The 26,218-nt window shown below is 44.0% G+C and overlaps 1 protein-coding gene across 6 annotated transcripts in view; it reads right to left on the bottom strand.

Annotated features, from left to right (window-relative positions):
* Positions 1–26,218, bottom strand: part of CEMIP2 (cell migration inducing hyaluronidase 2) — a 217,655-nt gene that overhangs the window by 49,860 nt on the left and 141,577 nt on the right. For all 6 annotated transcript variants that reach the window (XM_029612545.1, XM_029612563.1, XM_029612537.1 and 3 more), the window contains 3 exons: positions 11,870–11,905; positions 8,212–8,367; positions 3,751–3,928 (listed from right to left, as the gene is read on the bottom strand). In XM_029612545.1, the coding sequence (XP_029468405.1) occupies positions 3,751–3,928; positions 8,212–8,367; positions 11,870–11,905 (370 nt within the window). The remainder of the gene's footprint in view (positions 1–3,750; positions 3,929–8,211; positions 8,368–11,869; positions 11,906–26,218) is intronic.

Below are 26,218 nucleotides of genomic sequence, written 5' to 3'. Positions count from 1 at the left end.
TCCTGCTGATCCAGGGCTTTCTCCTCACATCTTTGCAACTAGGGATCCTCTGTGCTTATCTCAGGCTTTCTGGAATTATGTTACCATTTTTTTTGTCTCCCTCACCCTTTCTAACCCCTCTTAGAGCTTCCTGCTGTGACGGCATTCTCTCTTTTGAAAAAGGTTTTTTTACTTCTTGTGCTTGATTTATACCTTAGCGTAGGGGTGAGCAAACTGGGGGGACAGATTCCCATGAGCAATCCTGAAGTGGGGAAACCACCGGAAGCCCAATCAAGGAAGAAAAAAAAATGGCTACACTGTCGAGTCTCTGTGCCATGAAAAGCACTGGAAGCTCAGAAGGGATCAACCTGCCAGAGCGTAGTGACCTCACTGTAAGCATGCCAAGGTTTAGCCAGGCATCTTTCGGTGGGCCAGGGAGAGGAGCTAATTCTGCTGTGGCGGGCCCAGGCGAGCCGCTTACTCTGCGGCAGAACTGGACATTGTAGCAGTATTCCACAATCAAGGAAGGTCTGCCACGCTCAGGCCTCAGACCAGGAGGAGTTCCTGCTGCTGCCGGGTTCCTCCCCAGGACGAAAGATCACATTTGTTGCCCGCTGGGGGAAAAGAAGTAGCGAGGTGGGGAGGGGAATGGGCAAAGAAGCCAAAGAGAATGCGGAGGAAAAGGAGAATAAAGACAAAAAAGTGTGCAAAAAGTTAAATAAGCAAATCAAAATATAAGAAAAAAAAAAAAGATGAGCAAACTAAGAAAAATACATGGAAAAAATAGTGAAAACAGCAAAAAAAAAACCCCAAAACAACAAAACCCAACCATACCAGCAAACAAAAAAAGTTGGGCAGGGTGGGATAGAGTTCTCTCAGCTTCTGAAAAATTATGGCTGGCACTTAAAGCTGGAAAATGTTTCAAAACGTTATCATTGTGGTGTCAGGTGTGTTTTGGTCTCTGTGTATAATCTGCGTCTCTGTAAGTGACGTGGTCTGTCTGCCTTTGTCTGTGTCTATTCAGGCAAATGTTTGTGTCTATTCAGGCAAATTTTTAATTGGTTACGTGCATGGCTGGGCCTTGCATGCGCCGCATGCAAGGCCCAGCCATATTTTCAAAGGGGCCCAGCCAAGCGCGTAACCCCCGTTTCATGCCGAAGTTGCGGGCCCAGAGAAAGGGGCAGTCCGGGGGTGGGGAGGGGCAGGGGCTGGAGGTGGCCAGTACAGCAGCCATTTGCCACTGTGCTGGGGAAGCGAGTACTGGCAAACTGCCTCTGCTCCAACGGAGCAGTAAGCAACAAAATAAAAAGGAGAAAGGGTTTAGGGGGTGGGGAGGAGAGGAGAGGAGAGGGGAAGAGGGAGGGAGTATGGTATGGGGGGTAGGGAACTCGGGGAGGCCCGATTGCGTCACCGCAAATAACCTTATAAAATAGGGCCCCCCGCCCTGTGCGCTCCGCCTGAACATGCATGCACGGATTATGAAATCCTGCACGCATGTGCGCGCAGCCATGGGATTTTATAACATGCACGCGCATGTTATAAAATCGGTGCATCCATGTGTGCGCACCGGGAAACGTGCACACCTTTTAAAATCTACCCCAGTGTGTCTGCTTATGTTAGGGTGTACTGTGTCTATGCCTGTGTGTGTGTCTGTCTTCCGTCTGGAAGTGCAGGTGTCTGTGTTTTTCTAACTAGGTGTGATATGTCTGTCTCTCAGTGCCTGTCTGGGTGACGGGTTTCTGTCTCTCTGTGGGGTGTCTGGGTGACGGGGTATATGTCTCTCTGTCTATCTTGGTATGGAGTAACTATGTCCATGGGGACTCTGCTTCACTCTCTGTCAGCCTGGGTAGGTGGTGTCTGGAGCTCTCTGCTCAGGTGTGTGTATATGTGTGAGCTTATTCCTTTCAACAACTTGACGAGAAACAAAATGGGTGATTTGAGCCACCCCTGCCTGTATAATCCTTTTGAAAGAAAGGCTCAGGGGGCTGAGAAAATATTTTAACAACTTAGATGAGGGTAGCCGGGTGGGCTAATATCTTCAGAGGTGAACTTAATTTACGGCTCGATCCAGTAAGGCCGCGGTAAAAACAGTGCGGTAGTGTCAGGCGCACCCTTCCTCCCCGCACGCACAGTTCTCTTCACTAACTCCCCGATACTCTCCTCTAATCGCATGCAAATGCATGCCGCGGCTTTAAAGCGGTAGGGAAGGGTTATGGCCGCGTAACCCATTTTACTGTATAGGCGCTTAATACAGCGCCTATACAGTAACCAGGGTGCGCTGGTACCTGTCATTTCAAATGACATTTGAAATGACAGGTACCAGGAAGTGTAAAAATCAAAATTTTTAAATACCTGTCGGAGGGCCGCGTGGGTCCAGGCGGCCGGCGGGATCCAGGGGGCCGGTGGTCGCGTGTTAAATCTAGGCCGCGGGCGGGTGGGCGCCTGTTCCGGGCGGCAGGGGGTGGACGCGCGTTAGTTTCAGACGGCCGCGTGGGTCCAGGCGGCCGGCGGCGGCGGGAGCCGGGTGGTCGCGTGTTAAATCTAGGCCGCGGGCGGGTGGGCGCCTGTTCCGGGCGGCGGCAGCGGCGGCGGGGGGACACGCGTTAGTTCGAGACGGCCAGCGGGTGGTCGCGTGTTAAATCTAGGCCGGGTCCGCACAGGCGCGCATTCACTGCCGGTGGGGGCTGCCGGGAGAGGCAGCCCCCACCGGCAGTGAATGAATGCGCGCCTGTGCGACCCCTGCGATTCGGCGCTCAAGGCAGTCACATGCCGTGACGTCACGCCTTGAGCGCCCAATCGCAGGGGTCGCACAGGCGCGCATTCACTGCCGGTGGGGGCTGCCGGGAGAGGCAGCCCCCACCGGCAGTGAATGCGCGCCTGTGCGGACCCGGCCTAGATTTAACACGCGACCGCCCGCCGGCCGTCTCGAACTAACTCGTGCCCCCCCGCCGCTGCTGCCGCCGCCGCCCAGAACAGGCGCCCACCCGCCCGCGGCCTAGATTTAACACGCGACCACCCGGCTCCCGCCGCCTGGACCCACGCCGGCCGCCTGGACCCACGCGGCCCTCCGACAGGTATTTAAAAATTTTTATTTTTTTCTTCTGACAGGTTTTATGTGTCCCACATCATTACATTTTCTCGATCATCTCTGTATCGCTTTTTTTTAAATTGTGTTTTATTGTTTTTGAGTATCTTAAGCGGTGTCGATGGATTTATTACTAGACTCACAGTCCTAACTCCTACTAGGGGGAGGCGGTAAACTAACACGTTACGGCCGCGGCAAAACAGTGCGTTACTAATGAGAGAACCTGAGCGCGCGTTACGGTATCGGAGGGGAATAGCTAATTCCTTCATTATACAGCTAATTCGTTCATTTACATGCCGGGTGCGGGAAGGGTTACGCGTCTGTTTTACGAAGCACTACGGATGCGCAAAATTGGAGACTGTATCGCTGGTTTGCCTTACGCGTCCGAATTGTGCGCAGCGAGCTCGTTACAGACGAGAAATCTTCAACTGAACTTTACTGGATCGACCTGTTAATTAGCTATATAATAATAGGGGCAGTCAATCAGAAGGCGCCTTTAGAAACTTTACTTATTTTTGCTTCGAGAACGCAAAGATAATCATGAAGTGGCAGGGTAATCGATGCAATTATTTTTTCTGATTGGCATCTCAATTATTCAGAATATTTTTGGTACCATCTATAGTTTTATTAGGCCTTAGCATGATGCTCAGAACTCTACCCATTGTTTCTCGCTTACTGAAACTTACATTTGTCCCAAACTTGACAGAAGAGAGGTTGTTCTTAGGCGTTATTTGCCAGGGGTTCTTCATCAGAAACCCAATGGCACTGGTGAACCTGTCAGGAGTCGGCACATAGTTTTTGAAGGTACTCTTGGTGAGACGGATGGGTCCATCATAAATCTGAAATCCTCTGATTGGAAATGTCCTGATAAAGAAAATAACAAAAATAAATAAATAAACAACATGACACAAACCCCCATGAAAATGCAAAGTGCATTACCAATGTATGCTCAGTGCCGCTGAGGTACATGTAGAAGAGCTTAAGTCCCCAGACAGCTACACAGGATACCATGCCACTTGTTTCAGGAAAGTAAACTCATGAAAAATCAAAGTGCCCACTTGGGATATTTCTGTCAACACATTTGTCCTGCAGATACAATGTTTCCAGCCATGCAATAATACCAATATAATAACTAATGATGGCATAAATCAGTGTTTCTTAATTAGCGACATTTCATTGGTTTTGGAGGAGGGCCTGGGTTTGATTCCTAGGCCAGGTCTTCTACTCCAGAAGCAGTTCTCACAGTCCCTGGGGGCGGAGGGAGTCCCTATTATCATGTGACTGTGACACCTACTGGCCAGGCCTTAGGGCCCACAGCTGCAGGGTTTCAAGGACTGTCACTGCAATGAGAATTGGGGGCTGGAGAGATAAAAAAGGGCAAAATAGCCTGGGTAGCTGTGAATAAAGGCTCACGGTGCCATAGCCAATAGAGGCTGTTTCCAACTCAACTAGAGGATTAATGAAGTTGGAGAAAAAATTTGCTGGGGGGAAAAAAAAAAATCCAGTTAGTATTAAAGTGGTGTACAGTGCTAGAAATATGTAAATGAAATTTGTATCCCAGACAAACCTTAATATTTCTGTTCACATGCTCACACTTAAAACATTATGTATGGCGGGGACAATCCAAAACAGCAGTGAGAGAAGACATGCTCGCGAGCAGGGCAATTTTTCAAAGCCATTTCCAAGTGTAAAAACAGTGATTTTGTGCGGAAATGGGGGTCTTTCACAAGCGCCACTCTCTTATCTGCACATAAGGTTCTGCAAGTAGTGCCGCAACGCACCCTAACTTCACGTACGCACAGATAGGAGAGGCTTTGCCCCAGGACGGGGTGCGGATAGCACTCCACATGCACATTTGTGAAGTTTCCAGCATGTGTGTGCAGCTTATTCCAAGCCATTTCTCTAACAGGAAAATTGGCCCTCTGCAAATTAACGAAAAGCTGGCAAGTAAAGAGCACCCACAGACTTATATTTCTGGTGCAGTCTGAACGCTGCCTCCGCAATAAGCCGTTTATGAGCAACCTTTGCTGTCATCAAACACTCGTGGCTAGCAGCCAAACAGTTCATGTATAATCACCGCAGGTCTGCTTCTGAGATGTGTGAATTTGTTTTACAGGCGATAATGTGTTAAAAAAAAAAAAGTGGAACCATTTTTGCATTTTTAAATTTGATCACTTTTTCACCTGTAAAACAAATTCACTCATCTCAAAAGCAGACATGCAGGGATTAGATATACGAAGCAATATTCAAAAGGGCTTGTCCATCTAAGACTTAGCCAGACAAACCCTGTGTTTTGAAAATTCCTCTAAGCTGAAATGTTACATTTTAGCCGTGTAAGCCATTTAAACATGGCTAAAACTTAGCTGGATAAAAAAGGGGCAAGACAAGGATGTTCCGAGGCCTGGTTTACCTTTATCTGGATGACTCTGAATATAGCGCTAGCCGGCTAAAGTTCTCCGGCTAACTTTGGTTGGCAAAAAACAGCAGTCCTAAAGTTAGCCAGAGAAGTGAATTCCTGCAAAAATTAAAAAAAACAAAACAAAACCCACACACACACAAACAGCTGTGCCGCCGCAGCCTGCCTTGCTCCCTCCCGATCTCCGTCATAAAACTGTATGTAGCATGCGAACAGGCCCGATCCTTTCCCTCCCCAATGCCACATGCATCGGTCCTCGCTCCCCCACTCCCCAACCCGCAAAAGCAGCCAGTGAAGCCAGCAGGAGAAGGAAAGGTTTTGTCCATCTACCATTGGCTTCAGTATTAAATGCCGGTATGGCAGAGAGCTGTACCGGCATTTAATGAACCATTTAAGAACATAAGAACAAACGAACATAAGAAAATGCCATACTGGGTCAGACCAAGGGTCCATCAAGCCATCTTCCTGTTTCCAACAGTGGCCAATCCAGGCCATAAGAACCTGGCAAGTACCCAAAAACTAAGTCTATTCCATGTTACCGTTGCTAATGGCAGTGGCTATTCTCTAAGTGAACTTAATAGCAGGTAATGGACTTCTCCTCCAAGAACTTATCCAATCCTTTTTTAAACACAGCTATACTAACTGCACTGACCACATCCCTGGCAACAAATTCCAGAGTTTAATTGTGCGTTGAGTGAAAAAGAACTTTCTCCGATTAGTTTTAAATGTGCCCCATGCTAATTATTTGTGAAAAAGTCATTCAGTCACCAAACATTCGTGGCCAATAGTTGAACATCTCAAGGTCAGTATTCAGTAAGCCGGCCAGATGTAAATTTACCCGGATAATTTATGCCAATTATTCTAGCGGGGCAAATCTCTCACTGATACAAGTCTAAAGTTACCCGGATAAAGTAATCTGGATAACTTAGCTGGCTTACTAAATATTGCTTTTTAAATGTAGCCCACGAGCAGGCCCAATCCTTTCCCTCCCCAATTCCACATACATACATACAAATTCGATCTCCTTGTTATATGTAACTTTTTCACCTCCTCTGATTATTTTACTGTTAAATGATTGATAAGAATGTTTTTTCCCCCTTGTTACATGTAAACCGATTTGATATGACACCTGTCATGAAGGTCGGTATATAAAAGAATTAAATAAATAAATAAATAAATAAATAAATAAATAAATAAATAAATCTATTCTGGTCCTCCCTCCCCAACCCACAAACGCGTACAGTGAAGCCAGCGGGAGAAGGAAGGGTTTTATCCATCTACCACTGGCTTCAATATTAAATGCCGGTATGGCAGAGAGCTGGATCTAGGACCAAGCAGAAAGCCAGTGGAAGTGAATAAGTGCAAATTCTTTGAGCACATCCTCTGGATAAATAATCTCACCATTGTTTTGGATTTTCATTCCATCCATTCTGCTTTAGATATGGAGAAATGAACAGCTGTGTTTAAATTAAGTCTGGTATACAAGTTTTGGTCCAACGTAAATAACGTGTGGCAAACAATGTTCACCGGTCAATACATATTAACAAATATTTATTGTGAATGCAGTCACATCAGTGGGACGTGTTCAAAAGCAACAATAGTGATAGGTAGTATAAGAACAAGGTCCTTGTCGCACATCTGCGCACATGCTATAAAGCCGCCTGACCGCACGCACATGTGCGACAACTTTAAGTGGAAGCGCGCAAATGTCGCTTCTACCGTGTAAGTGGGGGGGGGGATTTTAAAAGACACGTGCGCCGACGCCATTACCAGTTTTCCCAGTTCATTCCCAGTTCACCCAGGTAAGGAAAAAGACATCCAAAACCCCCTAGTTTAATAGCCTCCCTTCTCCCCCCCCCGTTTGCCCCTGACTTTTAAAACCTCACTGATCTGCCAATATTTTTGTGTTTTATAACTTACACGCAATCCATATCAGAAGTAAAGTTACGTGGCAGGGGACCCTCGTGCGTGCTAGTGCGTGTTCCGAGTTTAGATCCGGGAATGCCCTCGCCCCGCCCCCACCCCCTTTTGGAAACATTTTATTTGTGCGTGCAGTGGCGTCTACGCACGCATCCAGGAGGCTTTTAAAATCCACTCTGTGCATGCTGGCATGACATATTCTCGCATCCCCTAATTTCGCCTTGCATCGGGCTTTTAAAATTCAGCTTTTAGGGTCAAGGACTTAATATACCTTCTCTCAAAAGCCCACTGACACAGGTAAAATGCATTTACATATGTAAAACCCAGTTTTATGTGTGTGCAAATGCGTTTGAAAATCAGGCCCTTTACGTGTAATTAATCTGTCAGCTATAGTTCAAATAGGGCTTATAGGTAAGGTGAGAGATTTAGACATTCCAGCTTTAACTTGTTTGGTTAGCCACACTTGTGGGATTCTGACGGGAATTTTTTCACTTTATCTTCTATAGGCTAAACCATTACACTAGTTTCTTTTACTTCAGTATTATACTACCACTATATATGCCATTGAATTGTTGATAGGTTTCACCCGCATAGCATTTAACGCATAGAAATGGCTTTTGAAGATTGCTACGATAGTATGTTACATTTGCACGTGTGATTCCTTTGCAAATTCACCTTTTATAAATTAGCTTTGCCGCACCAGTTCTGGACACTGTTGACAAGTTTAAAGCAAATAATTCATGCCTGTGTGCTTCCTGTCTGGCACAGTGTGCACAGGCAGAGTTTCACATTTTACTTGACGTATTTGTACCTGTTTCTAGGCAAAGTGCGTGTTTTGTTGTCTATCCCTCCTGTGCCCCAGTATTTATTCTGGCCGCCCTGAAATCCGTAATTACTGCTTTCTCCAATGAACAAGGACTCCGAAACTTCCTGACTGGAGCCTTCATCCTTTGGGAAGCTTCCATCACTTACCAAAAAAAAAAACAAAAGAAAGTTAAGGATCATTTCTGTAAACATGCGGTATTGCATGTAAAATATAAATTCTAAAACAGTGAACTTTACCCTTTAGAATGTTTTAACCAGCAGGCATCGTAATCTCTACAGAGAACAATTTTGAAAGGGAAAAACATTTTTCTCTGCATTACCTGAAAACTGACTCCTCTCAATACAGATAAAGGTTTGCACGGAGTTGACACCACCTTCTACCTGAGGGCCGTGCTGAGAGGAGCTGGTTCTGAGAGTGGGGATTTAGTTTGGGGAAGGCCCACAGATTGCACGTGCAACTCATCAAGCAAACGTCTCCATTAAAAAAAAGCAACCACAAAACAAAGGCAGTGCAAATCCCCACCCTCTGCAAGCTTCAAAATGAAAAGCATAAACTCTACTATGAAAACTAGTGCAAAGTTTCTAGGTAAAAAATACTAGATTTTGGCCCAATACAGACAGTTTTAAAATTGCCCCTATAATTTGGTAAGTATGTGTATATATATATATATATATATATAATTTTTGTTTCTTTTTTAAAGAAAAATAATAAAATAAAGGGAGTGTCCTGGCCGAGCTCCTGGCCTGACAATAAAAGTCTTGCTAACCAGTCAGCTTTTGAACCAATTACCAAAACCAGGCAATCACACTGCCAGCCAGAGGCTCAAAGCCTCAGTTCGGGTTGATGAATGGAGCCTCCCCCATGTGCTCTGTAAAAATCAGCAGATAATGCTACTGTATATATCTGTATCATAGGCACTCGCATCCCCCCAACTCAGTGACCCCACTATAAAAAACAATAGCCACACAAAATACAAAGTGGAACATTAGGGCCACGGACTTATTAAACATGGAGGTCCATATACAAAAGCATTTAGCCGGCTAACTCAGAACTTAGCTGACTAGATGAATATTAGGGCACTTATCCAGCTAAACTCTAGCTGGCTAATAAAATAGCCAGCTAGAATTTAGCTGGCTAAGTTAGGGGCGTTCTGACGGTATAACAGAGGAGTTGAGTCAGCCGGCTGTTATCCAGCTAACTCTGATATTCAGTTAGCCAGATTCCTTAGCCAGCTAAGGCCTAGATTCACTAATACCGCCGGGCTCTTTGAATCACACGGTACAGGGGGGCGAAGCGGGGGCGGGCCTGCGAAAGCACCTCTGTGGCGCGATCGTTGCCGGCTTTCGCACCCAATAGCGCCATCAAAAAAGGTGGTGCTATTGGGCGCGAAATAGGCAGCAAAAAGGATTCTTAGCTTTTCGCTGACCGCGATGTCTTCGTGGCGTCCGCCCCGACTCCTCCTGTTCCCGTCTTGACGCCGCCCCTATTTAGTGATCGCGTGCGAAAAGTCCCTTTTCGCGTGCGATCGCTTTGGAAAATAACCCCCCAAGTCTGGTCAGGCCAAAGCCCTATCATAAAGTTAGCCAGCTAACTTAAATAGCTGGCTATACTATTAAATATACCCCCAAAGTCAGCCAGATAAGTTTATCCAGCTAACTTTGCTATCTGGACTGTGTCTGAATATGGACCTCATGATAACAATCACCACAACCGATCTGAAAGTTAAACTATCTAGAACATAAATCAGACAATATCTCTCTCTCCATCTCTTTAGATCGGTCAAAGTGTCTTATTTACTTATATCAATATATGGCTACTAGCTGACAACCATGTTCCTTCTAGGGCTACTAGCCCAATGAAGGGCCACTGCTGAGCTTGGCCACTCAACTAGGCGGTAATAGTCTAGCCATGATGTGCCCTGTGGATCACTTTTGACAATACCCTGTAACCTGTGGTGTCACTACACTGAACAAGTACACAAATCATTTCTGAATTCCCCCCCAAAAATCCAATTACTCCATGGCAGTATCACTCGTAGAAGTCTAAGCAACCCTGGAACCAGCTCTAAAATATAAGGGACATAGACTGGAATGCTTAAATCCCGCTGTAGTTGTGACTAAGCAAAATCACCCCAGCTTAATCCCCTCACCAAAGTAAGAAACAAAAATCCAATTACACAAAGAAACCCAAATTGGGAGGGAGGGAAAACTGACAGCAGCCACACTGGTGAGGTTTTAAGTGGGCATCTACCCCCACGGAATCCACAGACGTCACCCATCCTCATGGCCACCCTATGACTGATCAGCAGCTCCTTACTTTATTCAGGCTGCCCTCAGCTATCATCAGGAACACAATCACAGCCCAGCACATCAAGAGCAAAAGAGAGAAGCAGACTTTTACTTAAAGAATAAGAGCTCAGTCATGTTATAATCTCTGCAGCTGAACTAAGGGCTCCCTTTACATATGTAGATACACATATTTGCACACATGCATGCATTGCATTGTTAAATTCAGTTTAATAATTTCATTACATATTTCAAACAAAAATCACTAAAGAAAAATTAAATCCTTCTTGAACCAGCCTATGAAGTTCTAACCAGAAAGACTTTTCATTATACCGTAGAAAAATCTTTAGGTTCCTGTTTATCAAAATGTGGATCTCTGCAGGTCTTGGCACTTTCCTCTCTTGGGCTTGTTTAAGAAGCAGGAATGTAGTGTTTGAACTTGGATTCAACTATCATAGGTGGCGCCAAAACAATGACAAAAGACAGGGTTATTGTCTCGTACTGCCAAACCCAGAACCAGACAACGAACCCTTGCTTAACAGATGAGTCCAAGAGCAGAAAACATGAAGACCTTCAAGGACCCAGATTTTGGCACTACTGAATTCTAGATGTTAGCTGTATCGGGCGATAGTTTTCAATTTTTATTTTATTTTTCCTGGGAATTTCAAAACAAAACAAAACAAAAAAAATCAGTAACTTTTAGAACACACAGGAGAAATAAAAATAATAATTGGTGGAAAGGCCATTTTCCATTTTTATGACAACATTGAAATTCTCAGGAAAAATAAAATAAAAACTGAAAACGAAGGTCAGAGACCATAAACTGGGCGCTGGGTTCTGCAGAGAGAATCCAAAGCAGCTAAATGTTTTGGTCACTGTCAAACTGTTTATGAGCACAGTGCTTAATTTCTCCCGCAGGCACACAGCAGAAGGAATGCCATTCCTGAACAGGACACTCTGTACACGAATGCCGATGAAATCTAGTGTTGCAACCAGCAGCACATCGCAGCCCTGTTCATACGGATGCATGGCTCAGAGGAACTGTTAGATTCCTGGTTTGCTTTGGGATAATGAACAATACTTTTAATAAAAGGATGCTAGTATCTTTCTAAGTAATAAAAAAAAAGAATTCTGCTGGTCTCTGTTAAAGAAATAACACTGCCCACTCAACTTTCTGATCTTTATAACCATACTTAAAATGTCTATTTCTTTTTTTTTTTTTGGAGAGTTTACATTTTTAAACTGCCACAGAATGATGTGGAACAGCTGGGACGGATCCAAAATATATACACATTCACAACACTTCAACACATCTACAGGGCAAAGGTAATGGTAAAAGATAACAAACATTAACCAACCTGGCAAACGTTAAACCTATCCCGTTGTCAGCAAACCTAAAAACAAAAACAGAAATCATAAAAATGGCTTTCACCCCCCCCCTGCAAGTACAAATACACGAACAGAATATAGTGAGGCGAAGCTTCTGGCAGAGAAAAACTTCTTCTGCTAGCACCCAAAATCATTTTTCAGTCATTACTGAATACATACAAACAGCAGCTTTCCTGTAATATTATGCTGTAGCAAGCAGCTCAATCACAAACTTTATATAATCCCTTCAGGGACAAGTTTCCCACTACACCCAGTAACATTTCATCTCAGGCTGAGGTGGAGAATTGAAGCAAACAAAATTAAATTAAAAAGCCATTAAACAAGAAAGTTACCAAACAAAAATTAAAAACAAACAGGAGCACTTTCAAGGCGTCAATGTTTTAAACACTTTATGTTATGTATATATAATTTTATACTACTCATAGTACAGCCGACATATATATAATTTTATACTACTCATAGTACAGCCGACATTTCTCAGCTTTTCTGATTTTAGTATTTACCTTTTAGAAATATTTATTGTATATTTTTGTTTAATGTTTTCTTAAATTGACCATGTAACTGACTGTCTGTCTTTTAACTGTGTTATATATTTATTACATTGTAAACAGATATGATGTTCCCTACGAACTTCGGTAGATAAAAGCAAATAAATAAATAAAATAAACACTAAACATCATTTTATTTCAAAGCGATGATCTTTTAAATCACAAGTTAGGTGCAAACTGGCTTACTGGTTTAAGACCAGCTTCCTCCACAGCAACGGTGCCTGGGTAACTTTGAAGCCTAACCTGCTATCACTGAATATCACTGGCTAGGTTTCAAAGTTTTAAGCAGCGCAAGGGGCAAATAATTTCAGCTGATCGGGCGCACCCTAAGCTAAAGCAAGGCCTGCCCAGCCAGCTGATCCTCCCTCTCCCCACCCCCCACCCCCCCATCTCCCAAAATGCATCGTTTTGGGCCTATAGCCCTATAAAGCCTTTTCCCTCCTCCCCTGCCAAAAGTCAATAAATAAGTTTGGCCAAAGTCCCCATCAGAAGGGGTACCCTCTCCAGTCACTCCCTCCCCCCCAGTCCCTTAACATAACCATGAGCTTAGAAGATGCACTGGCTTTCTATGCATCCAGCGCTAATGTCAGAGTATTGCTTTGTATGTATTTTCAAGCCTTTTGTTCAAATGTAAACCGGTATGATGTCCCCACTAATACCGGTATATAAAAGTTTCTAAATAAATAAAAATAAATAATTGGCTGCTAGAAAACGGCCTGGGCTCAATGTGTGTAAAAGAGCGCACATACTTTTATGTAAACTGAAGAGAGGCGTTTCCGGAAGGCAGAGTTGGAACTTATTCACATACAATTTGATTTTAAAAAGCATGGGCCTGATTTTCAAAATCATTTACATTCTTAAAACTGCATTTTACATGTGTAAATGTACATTAGCTGCATAAGTGGGCTTTTGAAAATTGCTACACCATACACCATTGAATTGTTCATAGGTTTTAAGTGCACTTAACACAGGTAAATGGGCTTTTGAAAATTACTACAATAGTATGTTACATCTTATATGCATAACTCCTTTGAAAATTCACCTAACAACGCCTAAGTGTACCCGCATTACTTCCGCCCGCTGAAGAGGAGGTATAACATTATGCAAGTGATTTTGTGCACATAGGCCAATTACTTGTGAATTTTCAGATGGAACTTGCATGCATAATTTCGCTTAGAAAATTTGGGGTAAATTCTGTGTGTAAAAGGAACATGCAGACTTTATCTGACCAAACAGTTCTAAAATTCCCCTCACAGAGGGAAGTTTTATAACAGCTCTTATAGTGCTGAGGTTTGCACATAGAAAGTACAGGCAGACCTCAACCCAAATTTTCAAAGCAGGATTTATGCACGTTAAGTCTGCTTTGAAAATTTGGGGGTGTACAAGGAAGTCTGCGCAGCATCCACACACACACATTTACACTTGCATACACACGTTTACGCATACACTTCTGGGCACACTTTTGAAAATCTAAAGCATGCACGCCAATGGTTTCCTCACTCCAACTCTGCCCCTGAGAGCGCAGCTTTCAACTATGTGTAAAAGTACACATTAAATCATTTCCGCATGTACTTTTATGTGCAACATTCCAAGGGTAATTTTCAAAAATCCCTTTTACATGCGTAAATGCTTTTGAAAATTAGGCCCTAAGAGAGCAATTTTCAGAGGCATTTTTGCAGGTAAAACAGCATTTTACCCACAGAAATGGTCTTTTATAAAACTGCACACCCAATATGTGGATAAACTGACGTGTGTACTGACTGTTCATGCGCTGTTTACCTGGACTGAATGGAGGCATTCTTGGTGGCAGAGTTCAAGTATCCTTTTCTTTTGGATTTTCAAAGATATGTGTGTAAATTTTCCATGCACATAAATAGCAGGTGGAGGAAAACATGATGGGACAATTTTCAAAGTAGACTTAAGTATGTAACTCCATTTTGCAAATTGGTATAACTTATGTGCATTTTTGCTGCCTAATTACCCCCTATAAAATGTAGATTTGGAGATAATGCAAAACTACATAAAATTGCAAAAATTAATGCAAATTCCCTGCATATCTTAAAATCTACTAAAAATAATTCAACCAAAATCATAGTAGATTCAAAATTAATGGAAAAAAAAATAAGAGTATATCTTAATGTACATTGGGGGAGGAGATCCAAGATGGCGACGGCATGGATGCACTGAACGCCGTGGAGACATTACTTCAGAAGGACCTTCCTGAATTTAATCTTTGCAAATGCCCCATTCGGCCAGGAAAAGGCGAGCGAGGGAGAAAGCTTACCCTGGGGCCGCTCCAGAGACACCTTTAACCGGCCCAATGGATGCCTACGTCTTTCGAGGGGTTTTAACATCGGGAGTGGAGTCGCAAAGGCAGGGAACCATGGAAGAGGAGCAGAGTTCCCTACTGGACTCAGATATATCTTTGTCCCCGATGGTGAGAGAGGTGCCGGTGAACCCTGCTACACTCAGAGACCCGGATGTGAACCTGGGGGAGTTGCCTGCCGAAGCTGCAGATGGACGGAAGCACCAGGCAGGGAGTCTATCCCCGGAAGGAGAGAGTGGACACCATGCCACTGCGGCACGATGTGCTGACCAGCAGCCCAGCCATGGGAGAGCTTAGCCTGAAAACATTTGGTGGTTCTTCAACACCTTCAGAGCCAAGTCTAAGATTTTCCCTTGCAAACCAGAGTCAGGTAACACTTGAATCGCTTTGGGAGGCAATCGAGGGCTTGGGAAATATGATTATTAACCAATTTAATCCTTTAACAGAAAGGATCGAGGATCAAGAAAATTGTATAAAAAGTTTGGAAAACACCGTTAAAGTACCCAGTCAATAGATTACTGAGATTAAGACTGTTGTGAGTTCCAGCAAAGTTTTGCAGGACTCTCTTGCTAAAGATAATGCAATTTTGTTAAATAAAATGGAAAATATTGAGAACACCCTGAAAGCAAGGAATCTCCGCTTTGTGAACTTTCCAAGATAAATACACATCTCCCCCAAAGTTATGTTTAAGAAATATCTAACGGAGATACTGAAAGAAGAAATTATACCACCATTGGTACGGGCGTTCTATATACCTGCTGGAAAATAGCTACAAACAGAAAAAGAGTAATATTCCGGAATTTGCAGAAGATACTGGGGGAGTAACAGCTAGGGGTGTGCATTTGGTCCCTACGATTTGGCAATCCGCAACCGATGTGGCCATATTTGTTGTATTCGTGGGGAAGCGAAACGTATCGCGATTCCCACGAATACAACAAATCTTCGCCAAATTATTTGGCTGCCTAAAGAAGCCAATTTAAACAAACCCCCCACCCTCCTGACCCCCCCCAAGACTTACCAAAACTCCCTGGTGGTCCAGCAGGGGGTCCGGGAGCCATCCCCTGCACTCACACCCTGGGCTGCCGGTTTCAAAATGGCGCTGATAGCCTTTGACCTACCATGTCACAGGGGCTACTGGTGCCATTGGTCAGCCCCTGTCACATGGATTCTTTTTTGAAAAGAGGTTTGTAATTTCTGTGTCACTTCTTACAAAATTTCTGCATTCAAGATGGTTCTCGATATGTAAATTTAAAAATGAATAAATTAAAAAATAAAAAAAATATCTTAATGTACATTTAAGGAGGTAATCTTGAGACTTCTAGCATTGGTACAAAGTCTATCAGCACTTTTTACTCCCCAGTCTTTACGTCAATTTTCCAAAGGGAAAGCACGTGTATAGCAGTTATTTCCTTTGAAAATTATCCCACCCAAACTGCCTGCATGCATTTATGCCCGTTAACGTGCAGACACAGATTTTCAAGAGAAAAATAACCTATCCGCCCGCTATAGAAAATGCAGAAAGTTCGCAGATCAATCCAAACCTCACCCCAATCATGCTTACACAGACTACGAGGTGAGCAAAGGTCCGTGCCTCTGGGCAGCCTGGTGGAAGCAGAGGAGGTATATATAAACCAGAGAAGAACCATGGCAGCTGAGAACGAAGGCCAGGCTGTGGCCCAAAGTCTTGAGTTGAAACTGGAAGCCCAGAAATGAGCAGCACCGTTTATCTGAAAATCCATTAACCAGAAATATATTATCTGAGGGGAGGGGGGCAAACAGTCATTGTCCTCAGACCCTGGTCTAGAATAACATTTATCACCACAAACTGTATTGGCGTCACATGATCCGTTCCTTCATCAGAAAACTCTCAGCAGCCTTAATGTCCATTCTGGGAGCAATTTTCCCCCAACAATGCCCTTGGGCACTTTTTACCAATGGGCTTTGCTCCGAGTTTCAAAGCAAAAGCAGACACGAGCTTTCGCGTTGGGACTTGCTACAGGTACAAAGTAGCCACGGCCGTTTGCATCGTCTTTATCTGCGGGAACTTTTTTCCATGGAAAATAATGCTCATAAGAGTTGAAAATGCAATCTATACGTGAGTCGCCACTGGGAACTCCTCCTCTTAAGGCTAAAAAAAAAGCACATGTGTTGTGGAACAATGCACATGCTGTCAGCTGCACTGAGCACGGGAACTTTCTGGATGGCCGATTTACATGTAAAATGCTTTCTGGCTGTGTAAACAGTTTAGAAAATTGCCCTTTCCCCGAAAAAATCTGTCCTCTGGACAGGCCTTGGTCCCAACCATTCCAAATAAACCGTGCTCGAGGAGGGCAAAGTTCAACAGCCACTCACACGGTTAAAATGGCTCTAAGGGCTTTCTGACAATTGCCTGGCCTGCATGCAGCTGTACTTTTAACCTGCGTTCTGCTGGAGACGCTCCCAAGAGCAGGGTTAGGCTGGAGGCGGTGGCAACAATGTGCATAGCTTTGCTTTTTTTTGAAACCAAAATGGGTTGTTTCTGCCAGGAAAAAAAAAGTTATCTGCAGAAAAGGCAGATGCAAATGTTTGCAGAAACTTTTCCCTTGGGCCTTTTTCAAAGAGAAAGCACACGTGTGCTTGCAAAATCCGCCAACAGAACTACCCACAGACCTCGCCTCTGCCTGTGCAGTTTTGAAATTTGTCCCCGTTATAAATATGCAATTTATTTCTGGTATTCATTGAGAGCTTTACAAAGAACAGCACGTGAATGAAGCAAACTAGGCAGTTACATAGCAGCCTGAGCCAAAGAAGGGGCAAAAATGCCAATTTAAAGAGAGAGGTCTTTAAAAAGGATTGGCAACTCCTGAATGTCAGGGAGGAGTTCACTCAGTGAGAAGGGAGGTAGAAGGGAGAAAGCACAAACATTATCCCTGAGGCCACCAAACTGAATGTGTCTGGGGAGGGGGGGGGGGGAAGTTAACATGAGAGAAGGGAGGAGAGGCAAAGGGGGTGGGTCAGCCGTGAAGACAAGTTGACAAGAAAAGAGAACAAGAAAATATTTCAAATTTGATATCACAGAAATGTCAATAATTTTCTTTTTCTCTTTATCCCTGTTGAATCCCCACTGGCGGTTTCTGCCATCCGACCAGTAAAATGGCATGCCTGGCCATCCCATGGGCTGGAGGGACTCGTTTTCAATTATTTAAAATCAAAAGGAAAGATTCTACTAAAACAATGTTTAAAAACCCGATTCCAGAAAAGGGAGAACATGAACTATTTAATTCAAGCCTTAAGAAGCAATGTAATCAACTGGAATCCGGGGCCTCAAAACTTATCAATTCCCCCCAACCCTTTCATTCCTAAGCTGCTTATTATGACTTGTCTTAATAAAAAAAAACCAAAAAAACCCACAACTTTGCTTGGAATCATTTTCTTCACTGCATTAATATGCTCCTCTATCTATGAGCTTAATGGTCTTGCAATGCATCCCAGCACCTGGGATGCAAATAAGCCAGTCTTACAATTTATAAAATAATTCATTGTGCAAAGCTTACTTTTAGTAACAAGAAAAAAGTCCACAATTGTTACTACTATTAAGAAATAATAAATAAAAGTAAATCTTTGTGGCCAACTTTGCTTTCCTTTCTTATTATTAGCTCAAGCTAAAATATCCCTTCAGTTTGCAAATCTTTGGCAGAGAGCTGAAGCTAAAGTTGCCCTCGGGACTGCACCTTCAAAGACTTATTTTTCCCTCAATGTAGATCCAACTTTATTTACTATTTGGCCAACAAAATCCACCTGCAAAAAGAAACTCATTTCTGCTTTGACTTAACTTTCTTTTTTATTTATCATCCCTCTAATAAATTTTCTTGTATTGCAAAATCAACCCTTTATTGTGCAATTACTCCAGACAAACATGACCGGGTTTAAAATGCATTCAAGGGTCAAAAGTGACACAGCAACCACATGGCTTTCTTCAAAATGCCTTCAAAGAAAGAGAAAAGCTAGTGCTAATTAGACTAAAGCCACAGTACAGTAGAAGCCGGGCAGCTGCAAACCAACTGCAAGCTTCTGCAAATTCAGCCGTGCCAAACTCCTGTCCCTGAAGAATTCAAACAGGTTTCCCGGAGAACCAACGTATGTTAACCAACCGCAAACAAAAGCCAGGGCACGCAAAGAAGTTCGTGCGAATATTCCCCATCGATCTTCTGAAAAACGAGCACGCCTCCAGGGATTCTGACACCCCTGTTCTAGCTGCTACGTAAAATACCTTGCACCGACACATGCAGGTTAGGGCAAGAGCCAGGAAGAAGGCCAGGTGCTGGAGGCCAGGCTGCATTTGGAATCGGACTACCCCACTTGCGACCCATTTATAATTGGGGGGGGGGGGAGGGGGGAAGGCACCATGCATGGTTCTTCAGGACTACCAGGGTATTTTTCTTATTTTTAATCCTTCTCTCCCTCTTCCTTTCTAGGCCAGCCGTTGCAGCTGCAGCACTCTGACCGAGGTGGATGGATGGACGGCCACCCCCCCTCCCCTAGAAGCCAGCACAAGTGCATTCCTGAGTCACCAAGCAAGTGGCGATGGTGTGCAACAGTTGGGATTCCCTCCTAGAGGTCGCGAGCCCTGCCTCCGCAGCATTCCCAGAGCCTGGCAGGCTGAGCAGCAGGAGTCGAGTCTAAGGCTCCAACCTCAAATTTGCTGCATGACAGGGCGCCTGGGTCATGGGGCCGGCTCTAAGAAAAGCACATCTTAAAACCAAAACCAAACGGGAGAAGGCTGCTCCTGCCAGGAGCTCATTCATCTTCCCCGAATTACATTGCGAGACACCTCCCAGCGCTGGCTGCAAACCACTGCTTAATCTGCTAACTCAGGGGGGCACTTTTCAAAACTGTTTGGGTAGGGTGCAAAGTCCATGGGTGCTTTTCCCTACGGACTGTGCACCGATTCCTAAAGAGAAAGGTGAGCGCGACTTTGAAAACCACCCCAGGAAAAAGGTTCCTGCAGAGATCTGTGCCTGGATGTTTCCTGTGCAGTGCACACTTTCCCCTGAAAAACAACATACTTCATTTATAAAATGTAAAACTAGATCTGCCTTTGCCTCCCCTGATCTAATCCCTCCTCTGAGCCCACCTACTTTCCCTGTGGGTGAACGTACACGCGTTGCTGATGCCCCCATATAGAGTGGGCAAATTTCAGGCGGCCGATTTTATCTGCTTGTTTGTATCTGTTACACCCTGATTGTCAAAGCACTTTAAGAACCAAACTTTCAAACCTATCCGCAGTACGACATCTGCACTCGTTAAGTGGACATGTGGAAATTAATGCTAGCAAATTGTGTAAGCAGGAGCTGACCAGTTTGCAGAATATTCAGTATTTCTGCTTCAAAAGTATGTGCATATGATTCAGTACGAGAAAATATTTCCAACGTGAGAAAACGCATACTTTCTCTACCCAGTTTATAAACGTGTGTGTATATTTTGCTCACAAAATACATTTTGATACTGTGCAAGTAAACACGCATGATTACATGTGGAAGCAGGTATTTTATAAAGCATACAGTAGATTTTAAGACCCAAGTGCAGGCATGATTTTATATCTGGACGCGATTGCCATCTCGCGCACTTAAGGGGGGGGAGGGGGGAATTTAGTAGATACGCATGGCAACAGAATAGGCATTTTCCCCAGTTCCCTTCCAGTCCGCTCCAATAAAAGAGTAGACTGGGAGGAAACTTCCAATACCTCCTACCTAACCTGCCTCCCTTTTCCCCTACTAACCCCGAACCCTAATACCCCGCTGACTACCCTAGACCTTTTTGTTTTTATACCTACCAGCGGTCCACAGCAACAGCAACTTCCCCGGGTCCGTTGTTCCCGGCGCGCGCTTCAGTAGGACAGTGCCTTAATTAATGGCACTTTCCCGGCCCACTCATGCCCTGCCCAGACCCCACCTCTGGCCCCCCCCCCCCCCCCCCCCCTTTTTCAGAAACCCTTTCTTCTGCACGTACTGGGAGATACATGCATGTCGCTGGCGTATGAAAATCCGCGCAGCGCGCACGCGTCACAGCCCCATTTGTATCTCCCAGCATAGGCGCGCGTAGGCCTTTGAAAATTCGGCTTTATGTGTGTATATGCTCTTTTGAAAATACTTGCACAGGTCTGTGGAATTACCAGTTTATCTAGACCTTCTTCAGTTCACCTAGACCCTCTAGCACTTCACCCTCAACCCAAAAACTGTAGACAACAGACAAGTCCAAGGTCACTTGCATTAAGGCAATTTACAGGTGTAAAAGTGTAAGAATAAGTTTGGTTATGTATACACACATATCTCTTATAAAATATCCATCACCACGTGTGTTTAGGAACTCCGCCCCCTGGAATGTTCCTTCCTCCCCCCCACATTAAAATGTACATGCAAAGCCAAACACACACACAGACACACTTCAAGGTTTAAAAACTTGCATATACACATGTACATGCTGCTTACGCACGTATATGCTATTTTCACGTGTGGATCCTGCTTGAAAATGCACATTTAAGTATGGTGCAACTCAAGAGATTTCCCTGAAATGGAGTTACATTTACCCAGGTAAACAGCTTTGGAAAACCACCCTTTTAATGGTACCCTGATGGATTAATCCATGGTCAGGCACCACAGGGTTGAGAAAGTTTTTAAGAAGTGCTTTGACATTAATTGAATTTCTTGTCCTCTATGCGTTAAAATGAGAACATTTTGTCCTTCCCTCCCCCGCCCCCCCACTTGCATTTTAAATTTTACAGCCTGAAACAAGTCTAAACCACTGCAAAAATGAGAAAAATGTACCTTCTTGATTCTCAATTCTGTTTGTTTTGCAGGATCCTGCTTCCCTTCTAATTTTGCTCGTAATTAGAAGCGAGTCAATTCCAGGAAAAGAAGGGCTGTCATCACGTTTATTTTTATTCATTTGGGTTTTTTGTTTTTTTTTGCATAGCTGTTCTGACTGCCTTAATGCACAGAGGCCCGTCACGTCATGCCACAATGGTGGGGGGAGATGGGGAATCATTAGAGCCTGATCTTCGTGAACAGGCGATCTCCGGGTAGAGACAGCCCTGTATGCAGCGCTGGGGACGTGCCAGTTCAAGTCCCGTTCAAATAGTTATTTACAGTTTTGCCTTCGCTCAGCTGGTGCAGAGAAGAGGTGTGGTCTTGTGGTTAGAGAAAACGAACCTTGAGCCACAAAAGCTCCCGAGAAACTGTGGCTTCCCCGCCTGCGCCAAGCAGTTGTTTTGTGTAGCACATGTGACATTTAATGAATAACCAGAGTATGGGGGTGCAGGCATGGCAGCAGCGCGCAGTGAACGACAGTGATGTAAGGCAGCACCTCAAACGTGCAGGGGAATATTATTACATTTAGAAACTCTCTCTTAACCACAGTCCCTACCATGCAGGAAAACTAACGTATTTCAATTTAGGCTGGAGCACATTATGCCAATAATGGTGCACTTTGACCAGACTGGCCTTATAAAAGGCTGTTCATCAATTAAAAGTACTAGAAGACTTTTTTAGTATTATACATCTGGCTAAGAAATGCGGGCTACCAGGTCTCATCTTCTCTTTAATGCGGACAAGGCATTTGAATGGACTTTAATATGTTTGCTGTGCTCCGATGGATAGGCTTTCCACATTGATTTCAGGTCTGGATTAAGGCACTGAATCTAAATCCTAAGGCATGTGTCAGAGCTAATGGCTGGATGTCTGATTCTTTTGTGATTGCTAGATAATCAAGGCAGGGTTGCACTTAAGAACATAAGAACATGCCATACTGGGTCAGACCAAGGGTCCATCAAGCCCAGCATCCTGTTTCCAACAGTGGCCAAACCAGGCCACTTCTTTTTGACTTGGACTTTGGCACCTCTGGCTCCAGGGAGGACTCACAATTTGCTAAGGCTCATGATAAGATCACTCTCTATGCTTTCAATGTCCTTCTGTTTCTTAGATAGGTTATGTACATATTTTTTGTATGCTTTTATTATATGTATGCTTTTAATCAAAATGTCTATTGTAATTTGCAATGATTAAAGGAGAATTGCAGAAAATAAGTAAAATAAGTAATTACAGAGTAGGAATCTGTACAGGGAAAATTTTTGGTTGATTTGATTTTGGTTGAAACAAAGAAATTCATATTCGTACTGAAATACTCATTCACTCCATTTGTTTTTGAAAGTTTATGCAAGTAAACCCATTTAATACGTACAAAAATGAATTTTGTGCCTGTAAATTGTGCTTATGCACAAGGAAGATAATATAATGATCTGTGTAAGTCAGCGCGTGTATAGGTACAGCAGCATTTTACAGACCGAGGTGGGGAGCCGCACAGCTTATAAAAATACTGCTCAACTCTGCTGCAAATGTACATGCACATTTTCCAGTATGCGTGTATCTTTGTAATGCAGGAAAAAGCAAAATTGCTTACCTTGTAATAGGTGTTATCCCAGGACAGCAGGATGTTGTCCTCACATATGGGTGACGGTCACTGACGGAGCCCTATCGCGGGAAAAACTTCTGTCAAAGTTTCCAGAAACTTTTGACTGGCACTGTGAGGCCACTGAGATGCCCAGCATGCCATGATATTCTCTGTCACAGGGGTCTCACTCTAGTCTCGTATATAGCAATAAGCGTTAGCAAAAATAAAATAATAAAAAGTATGAGACCCAACTCCGCGGGGTGGCGGGTGGGTTCTGTGAGGACTACATCCTGCTGTCCTGGGATAACACCTATTACAAGGTAAGCAATTTTACTTTATCCCAGGACAAGCAGGATGCTAGTCCTCACATATGGGTGATTAGCAAGCTAGAGGCTGAGTCATTTTGTAGTGAAGTAACACTGAAGTATTGTTGTTGAAAATGAGTCAGCCGAAAATCACAGCAGATTGGATGTAGAAGGAGTTGGGCTTAAACTGGAAACAAGTTCTGTAAGACAGATTGTCCATAGGTTGAATCCTGTTGTCCTTGTTTGTCCAAACAGTAATGAGCTGCAAAGGTGTGAAGAGAACTCCATGTTGCCGCTTTACATATGTCAAGGATTGGCACTGAACGATAGTGTACTACTGAAGTTGACATCGCTCTTACTGAATGTGCCTTTACTCGCCCTTGGAGAGGAAGGCCTGCTTTTTCATAGCAAAACTGTATACAATCTGCCAGCCAATTGGATAGAGTATGTTTACCCACTGCTTTACCCGTTTTGTTTGGATCATAGGAAACAAAAAGTTGATTGGATTTTCTGTGGACTGCCGTGCGGTTTAAGTAAAACGACAGTGCACGTTTACAGTCCAAGGTGTGTAAAGCCCGTTCTCCTTGGTGAGAATGAGGCCTTGGGAAGAATGTGGGTAAAACTATGGATTGGTTTAAGTGGAATTCCGTCACTACTTTGGGAAAGAATTTAGGACAAGTGCTTGTAACTCACTAACCCTTCTAGCTGATGTAATGGCTATGAGGAAGATAGTCTTCCATGTGAGAATCAATGGGTTCGAAAGGAGAACGCATGAGTCTTGTTAACACCAGATTCAGGTCCCATTCTGTGACTGGAGGCCGAATTGGTGGTTTGAGTTGAGTTAACCCTCTCATAAACCTGCTGACAAGAGGTTGTGTGGAGACTGGTGCATCTCCTATTTTGTTATGGTAAGCAGAGATTGCACTTAAATGGACTCTGACAGAAGACGTTTGGAGACCAGATTCTGAAAGATGATATAAGTAGTCTAATAGAGAAGTAGTGGGGCAAGTGAAAGGATCAATGTTGTTTTGTGTGCACCACAAGGTGAATCGCTTCCATTTGGAAGAATAATTCTTTCGTGTGGAAGGTTTACGTAAAGCTATAAGCACTTGAGAGATATTGGTTGAAAGATTAAGTGGCTGTAAAAATCAAGCTTTCAACATCCATGCTGTCAGGGATAGGGATTGAAGGTTGGGATGGCGCAACCGACCCTGATCCTGAGTTATGAGAGTGGGAGCTACTCCCAGGCGAATGGGATCCCTGACTGAGAGGTCTAGAACTTGTCGACGCCAATACGGGGCTATGAGTATCATAGAACCCTTGTCCTGTTGTAGCTTCACTAGAGTTTTGGTTATGAGTGGCATCGGAGGATACGCGTATAATAGGCCTGAGTTCCAAGGGTGAGCAAAAGCGTCCTTGGTTGGCTGGTTCTTCTGTTTGTGGAGAGAACAGAATTTGTCCACTTTGTGATTCAGATGTGACGCAAAGAGGTCTATTGTTGGTTGTCCCCAACGTTGAAAAATCCTGGTCAATACTGAGGGATCCAGGGACCATTCGTGTGGTTGGAACTGACGACTGAGTCGATCCGCCACTACATTGTGAATGCCTGCCAGATAAGTAGACCGGAGAAACATTGAGTGGTTCAGGGCCCATTCCCAAATCTGTGCAGCTTCTTGACAAAGGAGATACGAGCCCGTACCTCCCTGTTTGTTGATGTACCACTTGGCTACTGTGTTGTCCGTTTGGATGAGAACAGTCTTGTGTGAAAGGCAGTCTTTGAATGCATGCAGTGCATAACGTATAGCTCGAAGTTCTAGAAAATTGATTTGAAAAGTAGCTTCGAGTTTTGTCCAAGTACCCTGGGTTTGGAGATTGTCTATGTGGGCTCCCCAACCCAAGGTGGATGCATCTGTAGTCAAAGTTATTTGTGGGACTGGTTGTTGGAAAGGTAGGTCCTTGCGCAAATTGTCCTTGTTCGCCCACCAAAGAAGAGAGGAACGTAGCTGGTGGGTTACTTGAATTGAATAGTGAAGCGGCTGAATGGCTTGGATCCATTGTGATTTTAAAGTCCATTGAGTAACCCTCATGGCAAGCCGTGCCATAGGAGTGACATGAACTGTGGAGGCCATGTGGCCTAGTAAAGTTAGAAACTGATGAGCTGTTGCTTGTTTCCTTGAGTAAATCGAGTTTGCCAAGAAGGACAGAGTCTCTGCTCGATCCTCGGGTAGAAAGGCCTTTGCAAGGACGGTGTGCAGTTCTGCTCCTATGAATTGGAGCAGGTGAGATGGAGTAAGATGGGACTTTTGGTAATTGATGAGAAAGCCCATGGAGTGAAGTACCGTAATTGTGTGACTGAGAGAAGACAGAGCTCCTTCTTGAGATTGACTTCTGATTAGCCAGTCGTCTAGATATGGGAAGACATGGACACCTTGCTTGTGCAAGTGTGCTGCTATTACTGCCAGTCATTTGGTGAATACTCTGGGAGCAGAGGCGAGTCCGAATGGCAGCACTCTGTACTGGAAATGTTGATGACCCACCATGAAGCGCAGATACTTGCAATGAGGAGGGAATATTGGAATGTGAGCGTAAGCGTCTTGAAGATCCAGAGAACAAAGCCAATCTCCTTTTTGAAGAAGTGAAAGCATGGTGCCTAAAGAAACCATCCTGAACTTTTCTTTCTTTAGAAATCTGTTGAGATTTCTGAGGTCTAGGATG

Source organism: Rhinatrema bivittatum, chromosome 1 (assembly GCF_901001135.1).
Source record: "Rhinatrema bivittatum chromosome 1, aRhiBiv1.1, whole genome shotgun sequence".
NCBI lineage: Eukaryota > Metazoa > Chordata > Amphibia > Gymnophiona > Rhinatrematidae > Rhinatrema > Rhinatrema bivittatum.
This window is presented reverse-complemented; position numbering and strand designations above follow the sequence as displayed.